General features: G+C 39.2%; 1 protein-coding gene across 2 annotated transcripts in view; it reads left to right on the forward strand.

Moving 5' to 3' along the window:
* ATP6V1C2 (ATPase H+ transporting V1 subunit C2) overlaps positions 1 to 21,276 on the forward strand; it is a 67,569-nt gene that overhangs the window by 28,370 nt on the left and 17,923 nt on the right. For both annotated transcript variants that reach the window (XM_027850302.1, XM_027850303.1), the window contains exons 5-6: positions 7,949 to 8,043; positions 16,257 to 16,348. In XM_027850302.1, the coding sequence (XP_027706103.1) occupies positions 7,949 to 8,043; positions 16,257 to 16,348 (187 nt within the window). The remainder of the gene's footprint in view (positions 1 to 7,948; positions 8,044 to 16,256; positions 16,349 to 21,276) is intronic.

The following is a 21,276-nucleotide window of genomic DNA, read 5'->3' on the forward strand; positions in this document are numbered from 1 at the left end:
ATAGTCTTTCTACTGGACCATACTGCTTCTAGTCTGGCTGATTAGGAGCTGCAAACTTGAAGGGAGGGAGGAAGGGCTGCTTGAGACAGAAACAGATGATGTCCTAATCACAGAAGAAGCAAAAGAAAGTATGAGAAGTAGATGACAGAACTTAGAAAGCATAGAAGCATGGGGTCATTTAGTGCAAGGGCAAACTGTCTTGAGCAGCTTAATAGTACCTGATCATCATAAAATAGTATAACAATTACAATTTATAACAATGACCTAAATTATCTAGAATAACTTGAATTCAGGGCAGATGGTAATCTGGAGGAGCTTAGGAAGGTGCAGCAAGGCAAATGGTAAGGCCTTGTGATTCTCCATCTCACCATTAAAGGGGAAAGGAAAGAGGGAAAGGGCATTCCTGGTGTCATGTATATATTCTACGTGGCCTGGGGCAGGGGAGATAGGATGAGAAAAGACAATAATCTTAATGAGGGTAGAACATCTTGCATTATACAACTATACAATTTGTCTTGGTAATAGAAGCACCTAAATCCCTATTTCATTATTTGTTGACTTTTTTTTTTTTTTTGCGCTTGATCTCATAGGCATTACTATTCATTTCATTTCGATTTTATAGTCACACTTGGACAAACATGTATATATTAGGTTGCAAGAAGAATTGGTCCACAATGTTTGAAAAACAGATATCTAACTCAAGCTTTAAGATATATATTTGGGGCGAAGAAGGGTAAACACTTGTTAGAGCCAAGTGAGTAAGTGATCCATAAGTCATCATCTTGTTTTTGGCTCCTTGGATGTCATATAAGCTTAATGCCCCTGTGGTATGATTACAGAGTTGATTGGTTTAAGTCCCTGCCAATAATGCTTTTGATCTAATATAGAGAAATGCAAAACAAAGTAGTCATGCTTCACCTTCACTCATATTTCACCATCCCTTCCCCCCTTCCCCCTCAACTGGGCAAGAATTCAAGGCAAACACCATCAGTTAGGGCAATTGGCAAGAGCCCTTACTTTGTCAATGGAAAGGGGAGAAAGGTGTATGAGATGGGACCAGAGACTTCAGAGGTGGAAAGGGCTCCTAGCTGTTAGGGCCTTTATACCTCCCATCCTCCATTATCTTGTATAGTGTATATTGTCTATACAGTTCTATGTGTTCATGTTATTTCCTTCTGATAGAAATGATAGCTCCTGGAGGGTCGAGGTTGTCTCCTTTTTGTCTTGGTATTTCCAGCACCTAGTACTGCTTTTGAGTAGGCCATTAATAAATACTTGTTGACTAATTAATTTAGATATTATACAATTCAGTCCCTTTATTTGACATCTGAGAAAGCTGGAGCCACAAGCCACTGAAATGACTTGCCCAAGGTCACACAAGTTGTAAGAGACAGGAGCTGCTTTGACTCCAAATCCAATGCTCTTTTCTTAAGACAATGGTCCTTGTCTAGTCTTACAGGATTTTCTCATCTGATAGTGGTGATAAGAGCAAAGTGCCCTCAGTTGGAAAATAACTGGGATTTTGCTAGACTTTTTCTGCTCTTAAGGTAAGATGGGGCTTGAGATACATGTGCTCAGAGTTCAGAAATCTTTGATTTGTCCTTCTGTTAGGAGCTATAGATAATGCTGTGTTCTGATGGGATTTGTGATATGTCTAATGAAATGGAAGTGAGCTTCTGCTTAGCAAAGTTTTTCTTCCTACAGAGTATAACTTAATATAAAGAATATTGTTGAGGAAATTTTTTTGAGTTCAGGGAACAAATTCTTTGCAATCATTTTATAAACTTCACTTACATGTTAACCATTATAAAGCCCAAAGACACTGGTAACTACAGATACACTTTCTCATCTCTATAACAGTTTTATGAGAATATTCTGTAGACATTCTGAAGGGTTGTTGAAGGAATGGACAGACAGATTTTTGTAGACAATTTTCTACAGCAAACAACATCCTCACTGTCATCAAATGACACATGATCATATCAAAGGACATAGTATGATTATATAAGATTTCTTGATAAATCATAAGATCATAGATTTGGAGACTGAAGTGATCTATGAGGTCACTTCATTAACTCCCTCATTTTATAGATAGAAGTATTTGAAGCTCAAGGAGGTTAAATGATTTATAGTTCCATATACATAGTTGAACAGAAAGGAATTTTGTGTGTGAAACTGCAGGTACCTATTAAGTATAGAGTACTTTTCTGTGGCAATAAAAAGTATAATAAATTCAACATAAAACTTTCAAATTGGTCCTACTTGTCATACAGGTAGTAAGAGAACCAGGATTCAAACCCAGGTCCTCTGACACAAGATCGTACCCTTTCCAAACATTGTACTATGCTGTTGACATCGAACACTTTGTCAGATGATCTTCTAATTATCAAATGAGGCATAAGACAAGACATAAAAGTTGTTTATCACCATCATGGAAACTCTGCTATGTTAATTTCTTCACTTAAATATAGAAATAGTCATCTATCAAAAGGGCAGTTAAGTGGTGCAGTGGATAGAATGCCAGATCTGGAGTTGGGAAGGCTCATCTTCTTGAGTTCAAATCTGGCCTGAAATACTTACTAGCTGCGTGATTCTGGACAAGTCACTTAACCCTGTTTGCCTCAGTTTCCTCATCTGTAAAAATGAGCTGGAGAAGGAAATGGCGAAACCAATGCAGTATCTTTGCCAATAGAACCTCAAATTGGAAGAGATTGAACAGTCTTTCAAATGTTAAAGGAACTAAAGAGGACTGCCATTCTGAACCTGATTGTTACAAAGGAAGAACTGGTTGCTGAAGTAGACATACAGGTTACCTACCCTTGTGGGGAAGTGACCACTCCACTTCAAAATCTGTGCTAGAGAAGCAGAGGAAAGTCAAGTATGGTCTGACATGCATCCTAGTTTGAGGAAAACGTATTTCAAAGGGATCAGAGAAAGGATAGCTATAGATATAGAAAGGGTAATTTTCTCCTAGAAAATGCTATAGGAGAAATCAGTCAAGGAGGGATGAGGCACTTTCTAGAATGAATTTGTGAAGCCACAAAGAATAATTTTGATGAAGAAGAAAAGGGGAAGCAGTAAAAAAACAAATTGTCACTCATCAAGCAATTTAGATTTTAAAAAGATATGTGTAGCAAAAATATTTGTAGCAGTATATATCGTGATGTCAAAGAACATTAATTAGAGAATGACTAAATAAATTATGGAATATAAATGTAATATAATATTATTGTACCATATGAAATGATGAAAGAGATGATTTCAGAGAAACCTGGGAACACTTGTATGAACTGATTCAGAGTGAAGGGGGCAGAAGCAGGAGAACAAGAACATTATAAAGACAAGCAACTTTGAAAGACTTGACACCTTAAAACAATAAAGTGACCAACCGTGATTCCAGAGGACTCACGATGACATGTGCTACTCACCTCTTGACAGAAAGAGGATGGACTCAGGATGCAGAATGAAAGATGTATTTTTTTTGAACATGGCTGATTTAGGAGTTTGTTTTTATTGACTACGCATTTTTGTTGCAAGGCATTAATTTTTTTTTCCCCCAATAGGGGAGAGGACATGAGGGAGAGAAGAGGGAGAAAGGGAGAAAAGAAAAAAAGAAGAAAGAAAAGAGGATTGTTGAAGCATCTTTAGAAGAGAATAGGAGAAAGACCAGAAAGAAGTATAGACAAGCAAAACATATTTGAAAACTATATGCTGAATTTATTATATTTTAAAAGAAAAGCATGTTATACTTAATAGATATCTGCAGTTTCATATGCCATATTCTTTTCTATTATATGTATGAAAGTAGATTTTTTTTTTAGTGTTCAGTATAAAAATATTTCATACTTAGAGAATGGAATCAAAGTTAGGTAATAGAAAGTCATAACAGTCCTGTAAAAATAGTGTGAAAGCTGTTATAACCAAGCCTAAGTCAGCAATGCTGAAGATAACTAGAAGGTGGATTTAATTTTTTCTTTCATTTTACTGGGTAAAAGAAGGTTTAAGAAGAAATAGTACTGTTCCATCAGATGGATAGAATCATGACAGTTGAGAGAAGACAAAATTACTCAACTCCTATTTTGCCTCTATTTTATCTGTTAAGGAAAGCAGGCTTTAGACTGGAAAGGACAGAACACAAAAGGTCAATAAGGAATTGAAACCCAAGATAAGCATATAGATAGGAAGAGAATGGCATCTTGCTGCCCTTGGTGCCTTCAAGTTTGCAAGGCTAGACAAACTGTATCCCTGGGTACTGAAAGTACTGGCAAATATAATTGCTAGGCTACCATCAGGGATATTTGAAAGATCATAGAGAAGGGGAGTGGTATAGCAGAACTGGCTAACAATAGAAATTTTATTGATTTACAAAAAGGAGAAGATAAGAGTTTGCCAACTGTAGGCCAATGACCATTGTTTCAATTCTTGGAAAAATTCTGGACTATGTTAAAGGAATGGTTACTGAATATCTAGAAAAGGGAAACAGTGATCTCCAAGAGCCAGGGTGACTTAGCTTTTTTTTTTTTTAATAGTAGTGCTTGCCTGATAGATCAAGGAAATGAAGATGATGAAGTTGATCTTATGAACTTAAAGAGGTCAGAAGATTTCAGGCTTTGCATGTGTGTTCTACATGTGATGTCTGGAGCATCAGTAGTTGACAGCATGTCAACGTTGGGAATTGTAAAGAATAGACTACACACACTGATGAAAGTTAGCTTCAGGACTCTCTAAGCAGTCCTCCAGAAATTATGTCATACCTATAGTGAGGACTCTTCCAAAGGAGAAAAGGACTTCTAGTAAGCAGGAGCTATGAATGTACCTTTGCCACATGAACTTTTTTAGGTTGAGACTATTTCCTTCTGAACTTTATATGTATTTAAGAAAGATTATGTCCCAGATCTAGAGATAGCTGGTGGTGCAGTAGAGAGTCCTGGGCTTGGAATGGGGAAGACCTGAGTTCAAATGTAGCCTCAGAAACTTATTACATGTGTAGGCAAGCGACACATTCTATTTGCCTCAGTTTCTTTCACTGTAAAATAGGTAAAACAGCAGCACCTATTTTGCAGGGTTGTAATGATCAAACGAAATGGTTTGTTTTTTTAAAAAAGAGCTTAGTATACTATCTGGCATATTGTAGATATTATATAAATGCTTATTTCTTTTTCCCCTCCCCCCTTTTGGGGAGATGCTTTGTGCCAACTGTTCTTACTATACCACTTCAGTTAATACTTATTTCTAAAAACTAAATCTGGCTGTTAATTGATATCAAATGATAATCAGTGAGGGAAACATATTGATGGAGAGCTCAACTCTAAAGGATTATCACTAGAAGCCTGAGGGGAAAAATTATAGCCTCACTCTGGGGAACCAATGTACTAGTCTAATTGTGGGTTCTCAGAGAATAGCTAATATGTTAGATGACAGAGTCTAAATCCCAAAGGATTTTGAGAGGCTAGAACACTAGACTAAATCTAATCTTATAAAATTAAATTAAATAGGGATGCACTTTTTTTTTATCAGCTTCATAAGTATAAGATGAAGATGGCATGACTTAATTTCAATTCATTTGAAAAAAGATATGGACTAGGTGGCGCAGTGGATAGAGCACCAGTCCTGGAGTTAGGAGGACTTGAGTTCAAATCTGTCCTCAGACACTTTGACACTTACTAGCTGTGTGACCCTGAGCAAGTCACTTAATCCTGATTGCCTAGACAGCAAAAAAAAAAAAAAGATATGGTGAATTCAGTGCACTACAAGATCCATGAGTAAACGGTATGATAGGGTACTCGAAAAGCTAATGAAATCTTAGGCTGCATTAAGGGAGGTAAAGTACCAAGGACTAGGAAGGTAATAAAACCATTATACTCTGCCCTAGTCAGATCATACCTGGAGTATTAATAATCATAATAACAATAATAATTCCCAGTATCTGTCACAAACTGGAATGAGCTGCTTTTAGAGGTGGTAGCTCTTCTCATTAAAGGCATTCAAATAAAGGCTGGGTTGTCCCCTTTGGGGATGGTGTAGAAAAGATTTTTTTCCTAGTGTAGATTGGACTAGATGAGCTGTGAGGTCCCTTCCATCTCTGACATTTCCTGATTCTATAAAAAAATAAGAGTTGGGGAAAATCCCCCCTATATCCTATTTGTTGTTCACTATCTCAAGAAACATTTGTTAATTCATCAAATGATTATTTTTGAAAGTATCTAATACATGTAAGGCCTGTACTTCATGCTGTGGAAGATACAGATAAGACTAACTTGCTATGTACAGCAGGGATTACATAGGAACAAAGAATACATTCCAAAGTGCAGAACAGCAGAACAAAAGAAGTCCTGGGAGAGTTTAAGATCTGGTGTGAGGTAAACGGACACCATTTTTGCTTGGAAAGATCAGAGAAAGTTTCCTGGAAGAGACAGAAGCATTTAATGTGCCTTGAAAAATCAGTAAGTTTTGACAGAAGAAGGTGAAAACATGTTATTTTGCTTTGCTCCCTTGGAGAGCCCAAAAGGCACAGCAGGTCCTTTATCAGAGTAGAGAGAGCACTAGAATTAAAGGAAGAAACCTAGAAGGGAATCTTAGATCTGTCTACTGCTATCTATGGGAATTTGGGAGGGACAGAGGTGAAAGTACCCGATTTATGGAGTTGGATGATCCTGGTTCAAATATTGCCTCTGCTAATATATAATCTCTGCAGTCTTGAGCAATTTATTTTACCTCTCTTAGTTCACTCATCTGTAAAGTGAGAAGGTAGGACTAGATAACCTTTAATGTCCTTTCCAGTGTTAATTCCTTTGAGGCTATGATTCCAAGTTGTTTAACTACTCCGAACCTCAGTTTCCTCATCTATAAAAGGGGTATTAATAAGCACTACCTACCTCACTGGATCTTTGTGAGGAAAGCAATTTGGATATATTTAAAGTGCCGTAGAAATGTGAGCTATTATTTTAAAGATGGCAATTTTCTGCAGATCAGTCTTGACCAAAAGATATATTTCTGTGATGAAGCTTTCTCAGCTGGCTTGACATAATGAGAATAGGACTTTCTATGGAACATTAAGGTTCCATATTTGATTTGATTATGCCATCCAGCTATAGATTGCTTTCAAGTGAAAGTTAAAACATTGATTATATTGATGTGGGGTATTTAGACTCCCATGTTGCATGCATCTTTCCCAGAGCAGATCATTCTAAATAACTCACAGTTTTTCATTAGCTGCAACACTGATATAAGTACCCGATATATTGGAGAGAGCATGGAACCTTAAGTTAGGAGACCTGGGCTTAAGTCCTGGCTCTGACACTTATATGAGTGACTTGGGACAAATCACTTTATCATGTTGGTCCTCAAGTCTCCTCTGTAAGATGGAGTGGTTGGTTGGGGTGGGGAACGTGTGACCTCAAGGCCACATGTGGCCTTCTAGGTCCTTGGGTGTGGCCTTATGACTGAATCCAAGTTCTACAGAACAAATCCTTTTATTAAGGGAATTTGTCCTGTGAAGTTTGGATTCAGTCCAAGGGCAACACTTGAGGACCTAGCGGGCCACATGTGGCCTTGAGGCTGCAGGTTCCCCACCCCTGGATTAGGTGACCTCCAAATTCCCTTCCAGACCTAACAAGGTATGTATGAATTGTATGAATTCAAATGACAAGGAGCCCTCAAAAGAGAAGACTTTCATTTAAACCACTCTAGGCCTTGATTTACTCATAGATAAAATGGATATACTTGTACTGTTTCCATCTCAAGGCTGTTGGGAAGAAATTGTTTTGTAAACCTTAATGCATTATAAAAGATTGTGTGTGTGTGTGTGTGTGTGTGTGTGTGTGTGTGTGTGTGTGTTTATTATCATTATCCTACCTGGTGGCAGTCTTTCATTGCCCCACATTGTACATATTGAAAGGCTGGATTTTCTTATCTTGTTGCTAAACCGACTATATTCGTGTCTTTTCAGTTGACTTAACTTCTTTTGTGACCCGCTTTGAATGGGACATGGCCAAGTATCCTGCCAAGCAGCCGCTTGTGGTTGTAGTGGACACATTAGCAAAGGTAAAGGAGACATGACTGTGTCTGAGAGTAGTTACCCTTTGGGGACTTGAGGGATCTTAGGGAAGGGTATGTGAGCCTTCTGAACTGTATTCTCTCATCTCCCTTTCCCCATCCCATTTACAGAGCTTCCACATTTTACATTTGGATATAGTGATAAAGGCACTACACTGGTGGACAGGAAACCTGCATTTCATCTAATTCCTTTACCTTTGTTTGCCTTTTTTTTTTTTTTTGGCTAGGCAATGGGGTCAAGTGACTTGTCCAGGGTCACACAGCTAGTAAGTGTCAAGTGTCTGAGGCTGGATTTGAACTCAGGTCCTTCTGACTCCAGGGCTGGTGCTCTATCCACTGCGCCACCGAGATGCCCCTAATTCCTTTTCCTTTGAAAAAATGACCTAGACAAGTCATTTCATTTCTGGATTTCAATCTTCTTCATCTATAAAATGAAGTCACTCTTATTTTATGCTCTTTGTTCTAAACACTCCTTTTGCCTTAATATCCTCAGATTCTGTGGTTTATGCTTTTCCATGCATGGCTGGATTTGTGTTTTCCTAATCTCAGGGCCTCTTTACTTGCCCTGGCTGTCACGTTCTTCATGAGAAGAAGCTTCCTAGAACCAGTAGAGGCAGAGGTAGTACCCACTGGTAGGGTAAAGGGAGGGTACAAATCCACTTCTCAAACTGAACAGCCAGGTTTGATACCAGGATGTCTTCTGCGTAGTATCAACCTCTAAGGGTTTGAGAAGGAAACAGAATGTGATGTTCATGAGTGGAGGTTCAGGTCAGGGCAGTCAGTAGGGAACCAGGAAGCAAAATCCTATGAGTTTCAGTGAACTGACTGCCTCCCCAATTCTTCAGTTTTTTTTGTGGTAGCAGTGGGTATGTTCCCCAACCTGTATTACTCTGCAATATCATGGGCTTTTGTGGTCATGGTAAGGGCCACCCTGTTCTCTCCCATAAGACTATGGGCTCAGATACTTGTCCTCCCCACCCACCTCGCCAGTCTGGATGTAGGAGTGTAGCCTGCCCCTTTCAGAACAGGTTTTTGAGGAAGCAGGTTAGAGTTATGATAATAATTCACATTTCTATAACATTTGAATATTTACATCTAAGGTTGATTATGTTCAGATACTTCAAGGACTTGTGATTTGCTTAATGGGGGTAGCCTCCCTTGCTGTGCAGATTATATAGTCCCCCACAACCTATTGGATGATCTTTGAGAGTTTCTGTGGTGGAACAATTCATCTTGCTGAGACACCATGATGAGCTTCTGTGATCTTAGCTAGACATTCCTTGTTCAACACACAACAGTCTTGTCATTACCTGGCCAATCTTAGAAGCCTTTCTAGCTTAGTAGACTATGACAAAACTTACACTTCACTGGGAAACTTTTTGAGAATCCACATTCACATTCATACCATGATGAAGCATCAGAGGAGCACTTAAATGGAAGATTATTTTTTTCCTTTTTAAAAATTTATTTATTTTTAGTTTTCAACATTCACTTCCATAAGCTTTTGAGTTTTTAATTTTCTCCCCCTTCCTCCTATCCCCCCTCCCCAAGGCAATATGCAATTTGATATAGGCTCTACTTATATATTCCTATTAAACCTATTTTCATATTAGTCATATTGTAAAGAATTAGAAGCAATAAGAGGAGGCATAAGAAAGAAGAAATAAAATGAAACAGCCAAAAAAACCTGAAAGTGAGCAAATAGTATGCTTTGATCTGCATTCAGACTCCATGGTTCTTTTTTTGGACGTGGATAGCATTTTCCATCATGAGTCTTTTGAAGTTGTCTTAGATCCTTGCATTGCCGAGAACAGCTAAATCTATCAAAGTTAGTCATCGAACAACATGGCTGTTAGTATGTACAGTGTTCTCCTGGTTCTGCTCATTTCACTCAGCATCAGTTCATATAAGTCTTTCAGGTTTCTCTGGATCTGTCTGCTCATCATTTCTTATAGCACAATAGTATTCCATTACATTTATATACCACAACTTGTTCAGCCATTCCCCAAATGGTGGGCATCCCCTCAGTTTCCAATTCTTGACCACCACAGAAAGAGCTGCTATAAATATTTTTGTGCATGTGGGTCCTTTTCCCATTTGTATGATCTCTTTGAGATATAGACCTAGAAGTGGTATTGCTGGGTCAAAAGGTGTGCACATTTTTATAGCCCTTTGGGCATAGCTCCTAACTGTTCTCCAGAATGGTTGAATCAGTTCACAGCCCCACCAACAATGCATTAGTGTTCCCATTTTCCCACATCTTCATGGAGGCTTATTATTTAGTAATTGAGAGTTTAATAGTAATAGATCTGATGGGCCACTACAGTGTTCCATACCCAGGTACTTAATTAAGACTTATTGAATAAAGGAATAAATGAGCAGTGATGATAACTGCTATTTATAGAAATTTATATTTATAGACCTTATTGAGTTTTTTCTCATTGAATAATTCACATTATAATAGTGCTTCCAGGTGTACAAATATTTGTCCTGTAGTCCCAAGATGGCAGATGTGGTGATGATACACACCTGTCATCTTGCTAATGGGGAGGCTAAGGCTCGCAGATCTTGAGTTCAAGGGTTCTGAGTTACAGTGGATTAAACTGATTAAGTATCCTCACTAAGATCAGCATCAGTGTGTTGAGCCCCCAGAAGCAGAGGGTGAATGGGAGGCAAAGGAGGTTGCCAAAGGAGGGGTGAACTGGCCCAGCTTGGAAACAGAGCAGTTCAAAGTTCCTATGTCAATCAGTGGGATCAGGCCCTTGAACTTCCAGCTTGGATAGCATAGGACACCTAGTCTGAAAAAAAAATAAATAAAAATCCTGAGCGCAAGTATCATTATTACCCTTTTACAAATGAGGAAATTGAAACCAAGAGAAGTAATTTGCCTCCTGCTTCACAGCTAAGAAGTGTCAGTCAGGGCTCCTGGGTCTCCTGACTATGTCCAGTCATTGATTCCATTCCATCAACATTTGTTAATGAATAAATGAGACCTAGGAGGCATTGTATGGTGACTATTACTTATGGTAGTCTTTGTATGGGTGTGAAATAAATAATTTGTGACATAGCTATTATGAAAAACAAGTGTTAGCTAGGGTGCCGACTCAATTGGCATTCATCTACCCAATAGATCCATTTTCATCCTCTGAGGTCTGATCAAACAGTCCCGTCTGTGGTTTTGGTTAAACCTAAGAAATAACTTCTGAATGAGAATGATTGTGAAATATCTGCCCAAAGAGGAGGGAGAACATGCACTCCACACCAAGGAGAATTGGGGAACATTCTGTCCACGGAACACAGGTCGGCTGGCAGATTTTCCATCTCTTTGAAGTCCTCACTGTGCAAACCAGTGGAGGGTATTGTAATGTGCTGTTATGAGCCATTTATTGAAATACTGTATTTGGCTACCTAGGTGAGGCAGGGACAGGCTATTAATGCCATTTGTCATTTGAACTCAGATAATTTAGTCCAACCCTCAGTTTAAATATTTTTTCTTTTTTGTAATCAACTTAAATATGAACATTTTGATGTACAAAGAACAGAAGAGGATTACATAGGAAAAGTATGAACTATTACATCACTTTTCAAAACATGTATATTCAGTTTAATAAAATAACAACTGTCCTGCTTGTCTATTTCTTCTTTTGAGCTTCCTTCTGTTCTTCACTGTGTACTTAAAAAAAAAAAGTTTAGTTAACACTCTTTTCTTTCTTTCATTTTGTTTGAATCACTCTCCTTACCCATCAACTCCCCTTCATAATTCCTCTCTTCCTACTCCTACAGAAGAAATTCTCCCTTGTAATATAAGTATAGTCAAGCAAAATAAATCCATTAATAATATTAAATGTATGTTTCATCTCATTCTATACCTCTGGCCATTACTTCTGTAGCAACAAATAGGAAGCATGATTCATCAGTAGTCTTCTAGAGCTATGACTGATCTTTGCATTGATAATGGTTCTTAAATTTTTCAAAGTGGTTTTCCTTTATGCTATTGTATAAATAGTTCTGATTGTACTTATACTCTTTCAGTCATTTTTCAGTCATGTCCAACTCTTCATGACCCTATTTGGGGTTTTCTTGGCAAAGATACTGGAGTGGTTTGCCATTTCGCTCTCCAGGTCATTTTACAGATGAGGAAACTGAGGCAAACAAAGTGACTTGCCCAGGGTCACACAACTAGTGTCTCAGGATGGATTTGAACTCTCGAAGATGAGTCTTCTTGACTCTAGCCCAGGTGTTCTATCCACTGTGCCATGTAGCTACCCACTCATGCTCTACCTTAGTTCATACATGTCTTCCTAGGTTTCTCGAAATCTGTCATCTGCCATCCCTTACAATACAATAATATTCCATTACAGCCATATATTATAATTTCTTTGACCATTACCCCTTGAATGTAACTCCCTTATTTTGCAGAGTAGGAAACTGAGGCTCACAAAAGGGAAGGAATGCCCCTAAATTCCTATAGCTCTTAAGTAGCAGGGCTAGGATTTAAATGTAAGGCTCTTGACTTCTAATCAAGTTGTTGTCCTGTTACACCTCACTGTCTACCATCTCTGGCAGGATCTAGTCTGGTCTTGATTCATAATAATAACAGCAACTAAAAGAGTTAATTTAAGGTTTACTTAGTTGCGTAGTTGCTTTTTCCACAGCATCCAGTTTGTATGTGTTCAAGGTCTTCAAGGTCTGATTTGACAATGTGGCTACTTTCTGTAGCATTATGCATGGCCTCATTAAAACTTATTAGCTCATTGAATCACCTAGAAAATTGTCCAGAGAAAATGAGTGGCTTGCTCCCGGTCATTCAGGTGGGAAATGGAAGAATTAGGATTGGATCTCAGGTCCTCTGGTGCCAAATCCAAGGCTCTTTCCCTTGGATTCCAAATGAGGTGATTTTCAAAGGTTGCTAATCCTGAAATATCTACCCTACATCTTAACCTGGTGATCAGCCTCTCAGGCCAGAAACCCCCTGGAAGTCTAATACTCCATCCTTCTCCAGTCTAGTTGGACTTGCTTGAGAATGCTCTGTGCTAGTGCATTCTCCAGAACCCCAAAGGTACCTTCACATTGGGTCGATGCATTATTGTACCTATTTTATAGGTGAGGGAACTGAGGCTCAGAGAGATCAAGTGATTAATTTATGGTCACAGAGCTAAGAAGTGTTAGGGTCTAGGACTGAAACCCAGGACTCCTGATTCCACTTCAAGGGCTCTTAGAATGGAACCATAGTTCTTGGAATCCACAGTATTTTGTCAACACAGTCCATTTGGCCTCTCTAGTTTATGGTCAGGCAGTAGACCCTAACCCATCTTTCCTTCTCCTGATAAATCTGTGGCCCTTTGGAAGCCTAGGGGCCTTTGGGAATCCAGGTGGGGCTTCTCTAAAAGCATCACAAAGCCTTAATGTCCTCAGGCAATTAGAGAAACCTGATAGGACATTCAGTTCCTGCCCAGATATCTGTGGCAGTCATTGTCCCTGGGGGGTATGGAGTCCACTATCTCCACCCATTCATTTTATACCCTCACACTCTCCTCTCCTTTCTCCCTCCCACATACACATATACACTGTGATCCAGAGTTAGAAGGGACCAGTTAGACAGTATCTTAGAGGTGGTCTTATCTAATCCACATCATTTTATGGAAGGGCTAGGTGACACAGTGTAACTTGAGTCAGGGAAACTTGAGTTCACATCTGATTCTTTATTAGCTGTGTGATTCCTGACAAGTTAATTAATCACCATCTGCTTCAGTTTCCTCACCTGTAAAATGGGGATAACAATAGCACTTAATTGCAGGGTTGTTATGAGGATCAAATGAGATAATATTTGTGTGGGGAAAAAAAAAGGTCTTAGCACAGTGCCTACCATGTAGTAGGTGCTATATAAATGCTTATTCATTTCCCTATAAATGAGCAAACTGAAGCTAAGAGAAGTGACTTGCCCAAGGTGACTTAGGCAGTAAGATGAGATTTAAACTGTTAAGGTCCTATGACTCTTTCCACTAACACAGTCTGTTTCCTTCTCTTGGCCCTAGTGTCTTAGGACTTACAGCAGTTTGGGAACTTAAAGACCACCTAGTTTAATTGTCTCAGTTTCTAGATAAAGAAAGTGCTGCCCAGGAAAGTTGAATGATGATTGGTCATATTCTCTATACAATGAAGGGATAATCCTAGGAAATCTCCTTCCAGGTCTAAATTCTATGATCCTTTACTTGAGAAACATGGAGACATAGGGACATAGTCCTTGAGCTAGAATTAATCAGGATTTCAAAAGTCATCTAGAAGCCAGTTGCTGTTTGCTGGGAGGAAGCTTATGACCATTAAAAAGAAATAATTTCATAATATTACCAGTCTAGTATGCTCTGTCCCTCTGTAGTATGCAACTTCCTTGAGGGTATTGGACTCCAGATAATGTTTTAGGTCCCTTTCAGCTCTGAAGTTTTAGGATCTAATTCAATGCATGACTTAAGGTGTGTAATGAGCTCAGTTCCTCTGTGAAGCCAGTGCCTGAATGCTAAAGCAGGTATTGACCATCTCTATGGCAGGGAAGGGGGCCAATTGGCATTTATTCTAGAAGGTGGCTGCTGGTTACTACTTTCTCTAGCCCACTGGTGATATAAACAGGTTGAATATACAGAATATATATATATATATATATATATACCATACTGACTATACAGAATTGTATATTCTATATAGAATTGTCAAGACATTTATATTCAATGATTTTTAAGTTTAAGATCCTATGCTGGGTGCTATGGGAGATATAAGAATAAATAAGATATGTCCCTGCCCTCTTAGAGCTTGCAACCTAATTGAACTGAGAAGGCCGGAACCAGCTGAGCTCTAGTAGAGCCAAGATAAGACACTAAGCCCTCCTAGAATATCTGGCCTAGAAAATGAGATGAGACAACTTGCTTGTGCTAGAAGTGCCTTGGGTGGGGTGGGGACCAAGCCCTGGAAGAGAGAACACACCTGACTAGAGAAATCAAGAGAAATATTGGGCCTGTGAAGATGGATAAAATATCCAGTTGCGGAGATAGGGTTCGGATGGAATTCTAGTTGGTACAGTGTCTGGGGCATTTGTGTGAAGATGGAAAGCAGGGGGTAGTCTGAGGTCAGAGTCTGCCATCTTCAGGACCTTAAGTAGTAGACTAAGGAGATTCCATAAGAAATTAGGAAAGCCTTTTGTGCAAGAGTCTTAAACTTGAGAGTGGTCAATTTGGGGCAAGTAAGTTATGTTATAACATTGGTAGGACATGTTGTAGAAGCTGATACTACTACAAGAGGTAGAATGAGGCAGATAAAAACAGAAGTAACCTCAAGAAAGATTTGGATCAACTTACTGAATGACAGTCATGATAATTATAGGTGATGTTTGTATTGTGTTAAGGTTTACAAAGTACTTTTCATTGTCTCATTTGAGCCTCATGATAATCCTTTGAGGTAAATCGTTTAGATGTTATTCCTCATTTTGTGGGTGAGGAGTATGGGGCTTGCTCTTGGCCACAGATTTTGGATGCCTGGGACACGTGCAAACCTAGTTCTCGTTGCCTCCCAGTCCACAGCTATAGTCAGTATGATAAATATTTCAAATGTGTCCTTAAAAACCTTTCCTGCCTCTGACACTTTAACTAGCTGTGTGACCATAAGGCAAGCCAGTTAAATTCTCTACGCATCAGTTTCCTCATCAGTAAAATAAGGCTAATAATGCCAGGAACAAGATTGCTGTAAGGATCAGAAATGTTGTTTAAATGTCAGTTGCTATTGTTATTTCCTGCTTGGTAAGATTTACTTGTGCTTAGGCTATACTGGAAATGTCTTCCCAGAACAATGAGGAAACAAATGATGACTTTAAAAGCAATAGTGATTTACATTACATTTGCATAGCTCTTCACAGCTCTTTTTTCATTTGATGTTTGTAAGAATTCTACTGTCTAGGAAAGGAGTACAAGGATTATTACCTCTCCTTTACAGATAGGGAAATTGAGCCCCAGTGTGGGGAGAGGTTATAAAGCTGGTAAGTTGTGGACCCTGAATTCAAACTCAGGTACCTCCTACCACACTATGCTGCTGCATAGGTCCTCAGGGTGAAACCCAACTTCTTGTCATCTAGGTTGTCCAGAGAGTTCTTTAATGTATCCAAATGGAGGCAGTTTTGTAGGAAATCTTAATTTGTTAACTTTCGTTTTTACATACAGCAACTGGCACAAATAGAAACAGACCTGAAAGCTCGAACGGCTGCCTACAATACTCTGAAAGGAAACCTGGAGAATCTGGAAAAGAAATCCTCGTATGTATCTTTGCTTTTGCTCATTCATGGGACCTGTTTATATAGGCTCTGCTGAAGTTGTCCCGCCCATGTAACACATTCACTTTCCTTTTGCCCCTTCCTACCCCCACCCCTCCAGCTTTGATTATACTCCAGCTTTGATATATTTATAGGTATATATCCTTGTGCTTCTTCTGAGGCCTACTAGGATTTAGAATGCCTTAGTTCTTTGCCCCAAGCCCCAGTACCTCCCTCCTTTCTCCCCTTATTCAATTCCATTCAGCTTCTGTTTATGGTCTGTGATATGCAAGGGTGGGGTTGAGATATTGAGAGATACCATTTGTGGGGAGATAGACAATTCCTCTTCTCAGGGAATTTACCACCTACCAAAGAAGAATGCCTTATATACAGATAAGTAAATAAATGGTAACTAGAATGGACTGAGTATGGAAAGAAGACCTGGGTTCTGTGAGTAGAGAGAGTGCATTCCAGTCTTTCGGGAAGGATTATGCAAATGCCTAGTGCCAAATGGAATGTTTAAGGCTGGAACTTGGAGTTCATGAAGGAGGATATTTTAAGTACAGTAAATGTGGTTGGGGAGGGATCATGGAAGACCTTAAATGCTAGAAAGAGGTCATTTGTATTTTATCTAAAAGAGCCACTCAAGGTTTTTGAACCACTTAGTTTCATGGTCAGTTCTGTGCCTTAGGAATATTATTTTGGTAACTGAAGATGGAGTGGAGACTGTAGAGATTAGAAGCAATTGAAACAGTAGGGACAAGAAAGGGATAAATTAAAGTGAGGGTGACATTGTGAATGTTAAGAAAGGGACAGATGTGAAAGAGGAACTAAAAGGACTTGGCAAGTAATTGAATATAAGGATTGAAGAAAGAAGAAAAGTCTCCCAGCTAAAGGTTTGGCACAGTAGAAGAAAAAGTTGAAAAGAGGCAGCTTAAAGTTATATTTTAGTTAACTTTAGGTTCAAGACTGAAGAAAGGTCAATGTAGGAGTGATGATGGATTGAACAAATAGGGAATGTTGGGGGGGACTGGAGATTGCAATGAGGATGGGGGAGGTTGACATTGAGAAATGGAAGGCAGCAGATTATAGTTAGGGAATTTCAGAGTTTAGGATCACAAAATTCCTGCATTTTGACTGCCTCCTAACTGATCCTCATCCACTTGCTTCTTGGGGCTTTCTTAGAGAAGAAATTAGAAGAAAAGGAGAGTAAAAGACTTGGAGGGGAGGGACAGTTAGGTGGCTCTGGGGCAGCCAGCCTCAGACCAAACACTTGACACGTACTAGCTGTGTGACCTTGGGCAAGTCACTTAACCCCAACTGCCTTACCAAAAGAAAAAAAAAGACTTGGAGGGGAGTGGGAGAATGAGAGTTTAGAGAAAAGAGCTACTCTGAGCTAGAGGGAATTAAGGGCAGCCAGGTGGTACAGTGGATAGCGCGCAGGGCCTGGCTTACAGAATACTCTTCTTTCTGAGTTCAAATCTGGCCACAGATACTTACAAGCTATATGACCCCAGGCAAGTCACTTAATGTTGTTCACCTCAGTTTCTTCATCTGTAAAATGAGCTGGCAAAGGAAATGGCAAACCATTCCTGTATCTTTGCCAAGAAAACCCCAAATGGGGTCATGAAGAGTCAGACATGACTGAAACACTCAACAGCAAACTTCCTGACTCTGAGCTACCTAGATGCCCTCATTTCTACATTACTCAGGTACTTTGTTCTTCCCAAAAATCCTGTGAAAAGATTAGTTCAAGTATTATGCTCCTTATTTTACAGGTGACTTGTCCAGAGCCAGAGAGTTAGTTAAGTCACTCAAACCCGAGTCTTGTTCCTTTTCCTCTTTTCTATGGGTTTTGTGGACAACCCTGCTGGGCAGTGGGAAAGGACGAGCAGAAGAGATGAAATCCATTCTCTGGTAGTGGGAAGGGAAGGGAAGGGAAGGGAAGAGGAAGCCCAAGTTATTCATTCAAGGGAGTTATCCCCCTGAATCAGATGGTTACCAGGGCTGCACTCTGCTTCTCAGAAGACTTAGAGGTCATCTAGACGCTCAAGCCTCCTACAACAATATGGTAATCCTCCCTGCAACATCTTTGACAAGGTGTTCTCAGGCGTCTACATCTACATCCCAGTGCTGACTGTTAGAAAGTTGCAGTGTGGGAGAATGGAAAAAACATTGGATTTGAGAATCAGATCCTACGTTCACCACTTACTGACTATACAACCTTAGGCAAGTCACTTAATCCTCCTGACTCAATTTTTTCATCTGTAAAATGGGGACAATAAGGAACGCTATTCTACCTATCTACTTCTATTTCTTTTTGTTTGCTTGTTTTTGTATTTTGTTAGTCAATGAGTTAAGTGACTTGCCCAGGGTCACACAGCTCGTTAGTGTTAAGTGTTTGAGGCCGGATTTGAACTCAGGTCCTCCTGACTCCAGGGCTGGTGCTCTATCCACTGTGCCACCTAGCTGCCTCTCTACTTCAATTTCTCTAGTATTTCAGGAGATGTTGTAAAATCCCAAATCAGGCTCATAAAGAATTTTGACCTGAGGATATGGGGTTGATTATAAGGAAAACCTTTAAGTAACTATATAAATGTAAATTGGTTTTGGATTATATGTTCCTATTTCTTCCCACTGGCACAACCCAGAACAAATCTGCCTCCTTTCTATAGGACAGCACTTTAAATATGTGAAGACACTGATAATATGAAGGGATTAAATTAGATAATGTCTAAGGTGCCACTCAGGGGCAGTTAGGTGGTACAGTGGGTAGTGTGCTAGGCCTAGACTCAGGAAGACTCCTCTTACTAAGTTCAAATCCAGTCTCAGACATTTCCTAGCTGTGTGACCTTGGACAAGTCACTTAACTCTGTCTGCCTCAGCTTCCTTATCTGTAAAATGAGCTGGAGAAGGAAATGGCAAACCATTCTAGTATCTTTGCCAAAAAAAACCCCCCAAAAAACAATAAACCCAAATGGCAAAAAATTGGAATTGAAGTGATGCCCATCAATTGGGGAATGGCTGAACAAGTTGTGGTATGTGAATATAATGGAATACTATTGTACTATTAAGAAATGATGAGCAGGTGGACTTCAGGAAAACCTGGAAAGACTTGTATGGACTGATGCTGAGTGAAATGAGCAGAACCAGGAGAAGATGTTACACAGTAACAGTCACATTATGTGATGACTGACTTTGATAGACTTAGCTCTTTTCAACAATGCAAGGATCTGAGACAACTTCAAGACTCATGATAGAAAATGTTTTCCACATCCAGAAAAAGAAACATGGAACCTGAATGCAGATCGAAGCATACTATTTGCTCTCCTTGTCTTTTTTGTTTTGTTTTATTTCTTCTTTCTTGTGGTTCCTCCCATTAGTTTTAATTCTTCTATACATCATGACTAATATGGAAACATGCTTAATATGAATGTATAAGTAGAGCCTATATCAGATTACACACTCTCTAAACAAAACCAAAATAGGGTTATAAAGAGTTGGCCACAACTGAATCTTGTCATCAGTAGTAACAAAGGTGCCATCTATCTCTCAAGGGGATTACCATATTTTCAATTTGATCCTACGAACATTTATTAAAACAGGGCAATTTTCTGGGTGGAGAAGATGCAAAGTTAAGAGTCCCCAGTAAGTATGAAGATTGGTCCTGTGATTTCTTTTTGTGTTGTTTGTCCTCATTTTCTTTCTTTCTTTTTTTAATTGATTAATTAATTAATTTTTAGTTTTCAACATTTACTTCCATAAAACTTCAAGTTCTAAATTTTCTCCCCCTCCCTCTCCACCTGTCTCCCCAAGATGGTATGCAATCTGATATAGGCTTTACATATACATTAATATTGAACATATTTTCACATTAGTCATGTTGTAAAGAAGAATTAGAAGCAATGAGAGGAAGCATGAGAAAGATGAAACAAAATGAAACAATCAAAAAAACCTGAAAGTGAGCAAATAGTATGCTTCGATCTGCATTCTAACTCCATGGTCCTTTTTCTGGGTGTGGATAACATTTTCCATCATGAGTCTTTTGGAGTTGTCTTAGATCCTTGCATTTCTGAGAAGAGTTAAGTTTATCAAAGTCAGTCATTGGATAATGTTGCTGTTATTATGTACAATGTTCTCCTGGTTCTGCTCACTTCACTCAGCATCAGTTCATATAAGTCCTTCCAAGTTTTTCTGAAATCTGTCTGCTCATCATTTCTTATGGAACGACGGTATTCCATTACATTCATATACCACAACTTGTTCAACCATTCCCCAATTGCTTGGTATCCCTTCAATGTCCAATTCCTGTGATTTCATTAGTAAAACCAGCTCCCAGTGAGGGAATAACTGTACTTCTACCAATGTAGTAGATCAGTACTTCTTTGCAAATTACAATCTTAGAGTTGCCTAGGGTACAAAGAAATTATGTGACTTGCCCAAGTCACAGAGTCAGTATGTGTTACAGGCAGATTTGAACTTAGGCCTTCCTGGCTGCAAGGTTAGCTCTCTATCTTTGAGGAGGGAGAGAGCGCAAACACAACTGGGATATCAAGGAGATAGTCCCAGAGCCAGGAGAGGCAGAGAGAAGGAAGAAGGGGGGAATTCCAGGCTTTTCTCAAAGATGTCCCACCCACTGAGTATCTTCACCTGTCTAAACATTCCCAACTTCCTTAAGCGGTCCTCATGGTTTTGGGTTTCCCAGTCCTTCTGATCTCTCTTCCTCTGGATAATTTTTAGCCTGTCAATAAAATGCTTATGCCCAGAATATAGTCACTGAAGCATGGTTAGACAACCCAGCAGAGTACACCAAAAAACAATAACATGCAGTAAACCACCATCATTCTTTTATACTGTTGTTGTTAAATAAAAGATTCAGGAAGTAAGAAGTTGGTTGCTATGATTTTGCTTCTCAGTTTTCTTGTTCTGTC

The sequence above is a fragment of the Vombatus ursinus genome, unplaced genomic scaffold, assembly GCF_900497805.2.
Source record: "Vombatus ursinus unplaced genomic scaffold, bare-nosed wombat genome assembly UNPS02009062.1, whole genome shotgun sequence".
Taxonomy (NCBI): domain Eukaryota; kingdom Metazoa; phylum Chordata; class Mammalia; order Diprotodontia; family Vombatidae; genus Vombatus; species Vombatus ursinus.